Below are 10,114 nucleotides of genomic sequence, written 5' to 3' on the forward strand. Positions count from 1 at the left end.
TTGGTTTTCTACGCTGCCTGACCCGGTTCCTTCTTTCTTTCTCCAGGTCATCGCCTTTATGCTCCTGGGCCTAATGTGCATGATGATCCCTCTGTGTAAGGGATTTGGCGGCCTCGTGGTAGTCTGCCTCTTCCTTGGCCTGTGTGACGGCTTCTTCACCACCATCATGGCGCCCGTTGCCTTTGAACTAGTTGGGCCCATGCAGGCATCTCAGGCCATTGGCTACCTCCTGGGCATGATGGCGCTGCCCATGACCGCTGGGCCCCCCATAGCAGGTGAGGCTGCCCACCCATAGAGGGTGCTTGTGGGGGGAAGCTTCCCGGCCCAGCTGAGTGTCTAGTGCCATTTCTTCCTGCGCTGTGTGCTCTTAGACAGCCGTGCTGGGGAAACCCTTAGCGATCCCGCCACCTCAAGTTAAATTGTGTTAGAATTCTAAGAAGCTAGATCACAGGGCACAGGTTTTGACCCTGGGCACACCCAAAGCTTGTTCGAATAAAGCCCTTTTCTTTATTCGAGGGGCAGCTCGGTGGTAAAGCGAATAGAGCATCGACCCCACAGTGAGGAGGATCTGAATTTAAATTCGGCCTCAAACGCTTGCACGCTTACTAGCTGTGTGACCCCATCGCTTCAGAAAAAAAAAACTAAAAGGCCTCATCCTAGCTCAAGAGTGACCTTGGGATCTCCGAGGCTGTGCCAGGAGAGCCCAAGGACCATCCACTACTCCCCAGCCAGGGAGGCTTCCAGCCTAGCTCCAGCCTGTAGGAGATGCATGGGAGAGTTAGTCTGATGAAGTACCGACAGGCTCGGCTGGGAGGGAGAAAACAGCCCATCAGGGACCATGCGTTTGGGGTTCGTCCCGACTCCTTCGATCATCTCTTCAGGTAGGGCTACCTCGGGACCTGCACTGGCAAAGGAAGCCAGGGAGCCCCCACAGAGATGAGCTCCCCACTTCTCCAAGGACCGACTGTATAGCAGCAGGCCCCAGAGGAAGCCTCTGTTCAAATACTATTTAATACACAGGGAAGAAAGACAAAGTCAGAGGTAGAAAGGAAATCTGGTTATTGCACCTAAATGTCTAACTAGCAGAAGGGGATGGGGAGGAAGGTGGAGAAAGACGGAAGGAACCTGGTTGTATTTACTAACCATGCAATACTAGACAGAGAGGCAGATGGAGCCATGTTGGACTAGAGACACTTGAATAGCAACCTCCTCTCAAGCGTGCCACCGATGCCAGCTGCTGCCAGGTCTGAATGACTGCCCAGACGGGAACCACCGGCCCAGCAGAGCCATACCCAGTGATTTTTGCACTTGGGCAAGCAGCATAAACCATAGCCTCCACTCGGGGTAGGGAGGTAGAAGAGAAAATATGGAGCAGGAATAGCCGACTGCTGCTAAGGCCACTGAGAATGTTGTGGGGGATGGAGCCAAGTGGGGCGAGGTGGGTCTGAACAAGCAATTTAACATGGGGAAAGCAGTAGGAAGCTGGCCTCCGGCAGCTCCCTATTTTAACTACTCTAACTGGGTGCTAAGCCAAGTTATTTCTATGTTGCTGAATGATTGGAAGCAGCAGCAGCGGTCCCCCTCAATGTTGACACCCTGGGGCAAGGTCCTATTCACCCTAAGCAAGCCTGTCTCCATTTCCACACGGGTTAGGACGTATGTGGGCAGAGAGTATGTATATGTGGATGAAATCACAGATCCTTTGTGTAGCACGGCTCCTCGGGGATATACCTCAGGGAGGATGGGATGCAACTAAGTGCCCTCTGGACCAGTACATTCATAGGTCTAGTATCCACTGATTTCATTATGAATGCGTGGCCAAGTTCACAGCTAATCTAGGGAGATGAAGGGCAGCCACAGCCTCTGGATTATGGAGACTTGGGGCAACCTCCCAGTCTCTGGACGAAGCTGGTGAATCTGCCTCGTTAGTGGCAGGCTGTGAACCGGAACTAATGCAGGTGATCTCTTGAGTGGGATTAAGAAGAGAGGTGCAGCTGTACCCCAGAATTTCCCCCAGGCCCATCCCTGGGATCCAAAGGGGGCATTTCTGGTGACGTAAATGAGCACAGGAGATCCTGCAGTGGAAACACTCTGGCAGAAGAAACTGGACACCTTCTTAAAATCCCCCCTGGCAGAGTCTGAAATGACCTTAGGGGTGGTCTTGGGCCACCCTCTCACTCCACTAATCCACAGAAGCAGAGCCCCTCCCAAAGATCTTAGAACATGGAGCATCCAGACTTGGAGGCCTTTAGAATCCAAGCCAGCAGAAGCGGTGAGGATGTGCTCATTCGGGCCACTATTTTACGAAAGAGCTTGGGGTCCTTCCCCCAAAAAAGGTCACGGTCAAGACTAGAATACAGATGTTCTAACTACCAGGTCTTAGCCAGAAGGGAACTTAGAACAGAGAGCAGAGGTTGTAAAAGTCAGAAGGATACTATCAAACAGCACGGTGGTGTGGGGTAGTAGGTAGTGCTCTAGACTTGGAAAGCCCAAAGATTTGTCAGCTCACTTCACTCCCTCCACCGTCCCCGCCTGAGAGCTTACACTTTAAGTCAGGACTAACAGATACTTTCTTGAAGGATATCAGAAAGAGTCTAGGCCCTGAGAGGTAGCAAGAAGCCATGATGGAATTTCTTCTTCACCACAGACAGGCCCTGCTTCGACCACCGATCTAATCTGATCCCACCAGGCCATTGCCCTTCTCCCAGGGAAGGGGGGAAACGAGCACTTATTGAGTGCCTGCTATGCGCCAGGCACCGTGCTAAGCATTTTCCAAAGAGTATCACATATCACATCTGATGCTCACAACGCCCCTGGAATGGGATGTTGGTTTTATCCCCCTTTTACAGTTGCGGAAACTGAGGGAGACAACAGTCAGGTGATTTGTCTGGTACCCTACAGCTAGAAGTACCTGATGTCAGATTTGAACTCCAGCTTAGCTCCAAGAGCGAGGAAGAGAAGAGCAGCTCTTATATCTTGGACGCTGGAGGGGAGATGGGCAGGCCATGAACGGAGGCTACCATTAGTGACCAGATTGCTCACGGCTGGCCTCAAAGCTGCCACAGGCTACTCATTTACTTAAGGGAAGTAGCCTTCAGGAGCCATGACAGAGGCCCACGTGTGATCACTTCCCAGCTAAGGAGCCACTGTTAGTATCTGGCCTTCATCCCTGCCATCTGTGAGCATTCTGTTACCTGGAGACAAGTACCAGCAGTCACACTTCCATAGGCCTCATCAAGAATCCATGGGCTTTCAGGCCGGATAGGACCGAAATTAAAAGGGACTGCCAGTGCCCCTTTGGAAGATTTGTTCTAGCTCTGATTATCTGTGCTCCGTGTCCTCGAGTTGTTCAGCTCAGACATTGCCCGTTCTAGGCTTCCTCCCATCTCACTCCCGGCTCTGGTATTCCCTATTCCAGGCTCCCTCCCATCTCTGACATTCCCTATTGCTAGGTCCCACCTAGCTCCAGTAGTCTGTATCCTCTAAATCCTGTAGGTCCCCAAGTCACACTTCCTGCCAAGGCCCTGGCTCCTGTAGAATCCGAACAGGAGACATGGTTCCTCTGGGCACCTGGAAGGCAGACAGTCCTATCTCTGTTGGCTTTTGCAGGTCTCCTCCACAACTGTTTCGAGAACTACCATGTGGCCTTCTACTTTGCCGGCGTGCCGCCCATAATCGGAGGCATAATCCTGTTCTTTGTCCCACTGTTCCATCGGAAGATGCCCAAGAAGCAGGAGATGGACTCCAGCAAGGACAAGATGCTGGCCTCAGACACCATCATGAATGGAGATCTGCTGCCCGGGGCCCCCGCCACAGAGGCTCACATCTAATGCCCTGCCCCCATTGCTGCCTCCCCCTGGCATTCGCCCTCTGACCCCCAGCACCTCTCCCTCAACCCAGCCACGAGCATTTCCTGCACCCCTTTTGGGTGCTCTGTGTTCATTAGCCAAGTTCTCCCCACTTAATGCCTTGTACCTTTCCAGCACCAGGAGATGGGCAGCATCTCCGGTAGCTTTTCTCTTGCCTTTTGAACTCACCCCAGAGATTTTCTGATCTCCCAGTGAGGGTGGGGAGGTTATAACCTCCTGGCCCCAGCTTGGAGGTCACCAGTGGAAACCAGTTTCTGATAGTGGTCCCTCTGGTCCCAGGAGCCTTTGGGGCAGACCTAGGCCCCCAAGTGATGACAGGTTAGTCACCCACAGTCCACCTCTCTTTGGAAGTAGTGGGGCGGGGGCAAATTCAGATGTCATTGATCGCTCCAGTAGCCCGTGACTTTGAGTGATACCTCTCACCCAGCTATAGGCAGTCCCTTACTAGTGGTTCTGTCCACACCAATGGGAGGCTTTGATGGTTGGCTGGCTGTGTCTCCCCTTTCCCTTGGAGGCAGTTACTTCTCCCTTTTCCTGTTACTTTGTTTCCCCCCATCCCTTCTTCCTCTGTGTCTTCTTCTTACAGGGTGCTGGGACAGGGGAGTGATTCATCCAACTAACAAGCATCTGTTAAGTGCCAGGAACTGTGCTATAGGTGCTAGGCCGTGCCCTTCCAGGTACGGGGTGGTCTGCCCCATCCCATCCCATCCTGTCCGATCCCATCCCATCCCACCAGCACCAAATCCACCCAGTGCCATACGTGGCTCTGTGTGGACCAGGATCAGTCGCAGTAGAGGCTGATTCTTCTTGTTTCCCCCATGTCCCGATTGAGGCGAGATTGGACTTTCTTGTATCTCTGAGATTTCATCCAGTTTTCACTCTTTGAATTCCACAAACCCCATTTTCCCAGGGTGAGGATGGGGCGGGGTGGGCACAGGTAATATTTCTATTCTTTGTCTGTTGATCCTCATGGATCCTCCGGACCCTGGGGTCTGAGTTGGGGGCGGGGGAGGGCCATCCTCCAGGAGTACCTCATTGCCTCTCATCTCAAGTTCAACAATCCCTGGGCTTATAGGGAGCTCTGCCATCTGCTGCCCCCAGGACGCTCGGCAAATGAGGGGGGCCTGGCTGTTCCAAACCTTTGAATGTTGGCCCGCACGAGGCGGAGGCAGGCCGGGCCTCTGCTAGCCTCATTCCAAAACCTCTGGCCAGTGTTGCGATTATCACTCACTTTATCCCCAAGTTGGTCCCATTCCATTACCATGTAGCAGAGGGAGGCCCATAGTTGAGTCAGCCCATTACCCAGGAGACAGCTGACCTCCTCCAGTGTAAGCCGACCTCAGAAACATTGCCCCTCGGTCCCCGTGCCTCCTTCCCACAAGGAGCCCTCGTACGTAACTTTGCGCTCGTAGCCAGGTCCTATACCGACTCCACTAGGAATACAAAATCCAAAGCCTCCGTCATTTGTCAGCCAGTCTAACTTTGGTCGGATTCCTTCCCCTCCCGAGGCTCTTGTAAAATGGGGGCATCGAACCAGATGAACTCTAAAGCGTTTGTCAGGCCCGTCCAGAAACCCACCTCGGACTCTGTAATGACGGGTCAGTGTTATGGAGAAAGGCCCAGGTCCCAGCCACGTGGAGGGAATGTCTGGAGCAGCTCAGAGGAGGAGGATGGGAGGTTTCATTAGACAACAAAGAACCATCTTTTCATCGTCCCCCTTCATTTGTTCAGGGGAAAATCCATTGCCTCCCTCCTGACCCCACCGCCACACTGGGGCCCTCTGGGCTGCTCGGTTTAGGAGGTGAAATGAGGGAGCTGGCGTGTCCCCAGCAGCAAGGGGCACCCAAGCGGGAGCCTGACCCTAGCTAATGCAGGCACAAAAGCTGCCAGGAATAGACAGCCCTGGCCCACGGCTCTCTCTATGAAGCAGATGCCAGCTTCTTGCCCCTGCCTGGGCCCTGGGCAGCAGTCCTGCTGAATACCACCCGAAATGCCCCTGGTCTGAGAACAAAGGAAACCATCAGGGCCACTTGAAGATTCCCTCATTAGTCTTGGAACAGCCACACTAGGGCCCCTTCCCAGCCTCTCTCCACTTGGGCCTCTGGCCTCTGGCTTTGTGTCTTAATGTGCACATTTCTGGGTCCCCACGCTGGCCCGCCGCTGTTCTGGGGCATCATTAGCGTGGCAGTGAATGAGGGCCCCTGGGGCCTTTGCCCCTTCTGCCCTCTAGGGCCCCGAGGGCAGAGAAGGGCCTCGCGAGCCCCCTCCAGATTTCCTTCTGGACGCTGGCTTGTCTGCAACAAAATCACTCAACCAAACATGGGAAAGAGACAATCCCACACTGAGCTTGTTTTCCAAACCATGAAGTTTTACTTTACAAACTGGCAGCCGGGAAGGCCTTGGCCAGGACAAGAGTTGGCGCCTCACTTCTTCCCGGTCCAGGGCCCTCGGCCCCTTTGGCCAGGCACCCCCTTCCCGCCCCTTTTCCGGCAGCACAGTATCATGGAAGGAACACTGGATTTGGAGTCCAAAAAGCTGCCTGTGAATCCCAGCCTTGTCACTGCGTGACCTTTACTGAGTTCATTCTGTGCCCGAGGCCTCAGTTTCTCCACCTTTAAAAGGAGAGAGTTGAACCAGATGATCTCTAAGGCCCTTTCTGGTGCCCAAATCCTATAATCTGTAGCAACAGAGACATTCCAAGGCCTAAGACCTGTTAAGCCTTGCTGAACAAAAAGGGTGGGCACGGGAGGAATGAGACAACACGGGCTTTTGTTCGGAGTGCTTGGAGACTTCCTTCCTGTCACAGGCATTCTGTTTCCGCCTGGGAAGAAAGCGGACTTCCTGGTACCTGTAATACCTAGGGCCTCACCAGTGATGGCTGTTGCTGATCTCAGATTCCTCACCGACAACAGTCTCACCCTGATCCCTCCTCTACAAAGAGGGCTGGCACCCTCGGCCTTTCTGCTGGCCCAGTGGCAGCCCTGCCGACACATGGGGAAACGGGAGCCCTCGCTCAGTTTCCCCTGTTGCAGGCGGTCGGCTAAGTTCCCCCTTCCTGTCTAGATGAAGGACAGAAAGGCTGAACCCCACTTCGCCTGCATGAGCCAAGGCCACGTGATGTAACATACCTCTGCCTCCCAAATGAGAGTGTGTGACCTAAGTCTTTGGGGGAAGTTGGCCACGGGAGCACAATCCTAATTTGGAGTCTAGTGAGTGGCCGGGATCTTGCACAAAGGCTGGGACACGAGAACAGCAAAATGGGAGTAGAAGTCTCAGGGGCAGCAAAGGGTTTAGAGGGACTCCTAAGATGGCCCTTCAGAGTCTCCTCAGCAGAAAGTCAAAGCAGACCTCGCTGCCTGCTGCTCGGGGCCATGGACATTGAAATCCTGGAGGAGTTTGGAACAAATAAACAAATGTGCAAACTTTGCCTCGGTATGTACACTGGCTCCCAGGGTGCAACAGGCTTGACCCTGTGAACAGCAGGAAGTTTGGCTTTGGGACCAAGGAGGCCACAGTCTTGTTTGAAATCCCCAAATCCTTATTCTCTGCCAGAGCGGAAATTGGAAATGGAGCCGTGCAGGGGGCTGGGTTGGGCTGCTTTGGATTGGATTCTTTCTTCTCGACTCAAGTGGAAAAAGTCGTTCCTTTCAAAAATGGAACATCCTAGGGCGGCTAGCATCCCATCTTTCCTTTGGCCAGGTGGCGGAAGTAGGGGCCACGCGCTGGTGAGGAGGGCCTTTTCTTCTCCCGCCTGCTGTTGGAACTGGTCAGTTATGACAGTGGTCCCGAATCCCCGGTGCCACCCCGAGCCTCGAGGCTTGGTGCACCCGGATAGCCATTCCTGGGAAAGCCTGCAAAAAGAGTATGTAAATAAAGGCCTCCATAGGGCTAGAGACAGGGGCCACCTTCAGTTCACTTATGAGGGTTTTTTTTTAAATGACTTTTTAAAATATTTTTTCAACTATCAAGCATTTATTTTCTCTTCTACCTCCCCCACCCTCATTGAAAGCTATTGAGGATTGGATATCGGGAGGATATAGGGGGAGGGGGATGTTTAAGGAATGATTTGTCAATGATGGAACTTGAGGCACTTGGGGAGGCGCGACATGGCGGAGGCCGGCTTTGTGACAATCCACCAACATACCTTATAGATGACCGTGCGGGACAGGGAATCTGGAGACCTGGACTTGAATCTGCCACTTACTGGTGGTCTGACTTTGGACAAGTCCTCTCTGGGTCTCAGTTTCCCCATCTGCAATATGGCCAGCCTCTAAGGTTTTATTTGTACTCCCCTTGGATGAAAGATGCCAAGATGGGTATCAGTGCCTCGAAGCTCTGAACGAAGGAGTACCTGATGGAAGGGACAGATCACTGTCGCTGTTCTCTTCCCCCCATCCCTGTCCCCATCCCCTCCCCCAAGCAGCACAAAGGAGATGCCGCTTTCTGGAAGGTGGGAGACAGACAGCCTCATCTCTCCGCTACTTGTCCCTGCTGAGAAAAAAGCAAAGCCTTGGGAGGTTGCTCCAATTCACTCTCCCTGCAGGGTAATGTGGTTTCTTGTCTGACCCTGGTGCCAGACTAATTCTGCCCCCACCCCACCCCACCCCACCCCCCAGCTCTGCCTGTTGGGGCTCATTACTCAGCCCCAACACCCGGCTCCTAGCTACCACCCGAGGTCACAGGCTGCTCCCTGGCCTTCCCCCAATCCAAGCACTCGCCTCCACCCCCACCTCAGCCCCCTGAAACCCCCCAGGCCCCAGTCTGTGTTTGATCACCCCAAATCATTAGATTTCAAAGCTAGTGAATCCCATAATTTTTATGAGCATTTTCTCTCCTCTCTTTCATCTCTGAGAAGGCAACAGACCTACCTCCCTCACATGGTAGCCTCAGTTGCTGGCTCCATTGAGAGTTATAAGAAAGGGGCCAGCCCTCAAGGAGGGGGGGGCGGTTCAATGATGCCTTTGGCTGAAGGCTTGGCATCTTAGAAGATCTCTTCTGCCTGGTGACTCTCCCTGGGAGGGAGACAGACCCAGACTCAGGACTGCTGCAGGCCAGGAGATCAGAGGGACCACTGAGCAGTCAGAACTGAGGCCAGAGGGAGGCCCCGAGCCCGAGCCCGAGCCCGGATTCTCCTGGACAGGGCTATTATCTGCACGTCTTGGTCCAGAGCAGGCCCAAGATCACTTTTCAGCTTGCCCGCTCTTGGTCTTGTGCTTATCTCAGTCCCTGAAATTACCCCCGAGCCTCCCTGTTCCGCTGGCTTCAGAGTCTGCCCGAGGCCCAGCTGGCCTACCGTTTCCCAAAGTACATTGCCTTCTTCTGAAGCCCCAAGAGTCCTCCCTATCTGCTTCTCCTCCTTTTAGCCTCCTCCTCCAGCAGCTGGTTGCTCAGCAGCAAAGCCTGGCAGAAAGATTCCAGCGGCCCCAGAGTTCCCTCTCTGCCTCTCACCCGACCTGAGGCTGTTGGGCTGGCCCCACTGAGAGGACCACTCGGGCTTGGTTCCCCTAGAGTGCCATCTCTGCCTCCACTCCAGGAAGGGCCAGAGTGCAGCCTTCACATCAGCATCCCTCCCGGGCCCTCCATCCTGGGACATCTCCACCTCCGAGTCAGCAGGCCGAGCCGGAGGGAGCTCTCGGCAGCATTGAGGCAGGGTCTACTCTATAGGATATCTCGTCTGGACTGCCTAGAACAGAGTTGTGTAGCCACGCGTATTTTCCTCCCTTCTCTTCAATCTGCTGTTACAATCTGCTGAGCTTTCCTGTCATGTTTGCAAAACCCAGCTGTTCACAAATTGGCCTTCTTCCTCAACCAAGAGCCGCCCTTCAGAAGATTCTGAGATTATATTCTACACCTCTCAAGTATTGTATTAAAAGGTGACAATCCTTCTCCTGGTACTCTGAACTTTGTGGGATGTGGGATGTGGGACCGCAACGGGCCAGGAAGCTGCCTTGAGCAACTGAGGGTGAGGAGGTGCCGAATGCAGGTCGACACAATCTTCCCCCTGTGGTATAACTCCAGGGCCCTGGGGATCACTGCCCAGAAGGTCGGGTCTGAATGGTGGCAACTATAGGAGGGATGGCCTGTCCGCTGTGGAGGTGGTAGAAGGACATGGACAGCATCTTAGCCACAAGTGACCTGTGCCTAGGAGGAGTGGGTATGGGGGCTAGGGCCCCAAAGAGATTTCAGTAGGGTAGGATTTCAGCTCTTTATCCGGGCCAGGGTCACAGCCACATACACCCCCAACC

General features: G+C 53.9%; 1 protein-coding gene across 1 annotated transcript in view; it reads left to right on the top strand.

Annotated features, from left to right (window-relative positions):
* SLC16A2 (solute carrier family 16 member 2) overlaps positions 1–9,753 on the top strand; it is a 100,957-nt gene extending 91,204 nt beyond the window's left edge. Inside the window, exons 5-6 of the mRNA XM_051969349.1 lie at positions 47–275; positions 3,610–9,753. Coding sequence (XP_051825309.1) covers positions 47–275; positions 3,610–3,830 — 450 coding nt within the window. The 3' untranslated portion in view covers positions 3,831–9,753. The remainder of the gene's footprint in view (positions 1–46; positions 276–3,609) is intronic.
* Positions 9,754–10,114: the final 361 nt, after the last annotated feature.

Source organism: Antechinus flavipes, chromosome X (assembly GCF_016432865.1).
Source record: "Antechinus flavipes isolate AdamAnt ecotype Samford, QLD, Australia chromosome X, AdamAnt_v2, whole genome shotgun sequence".
Taxonomy (NCBI): Eukaryota; Metazoa; Chordata; class Mammalia; order Dasyuromorphia; family Dasyuridae; genus Antechinus; species Antechinus flavipes.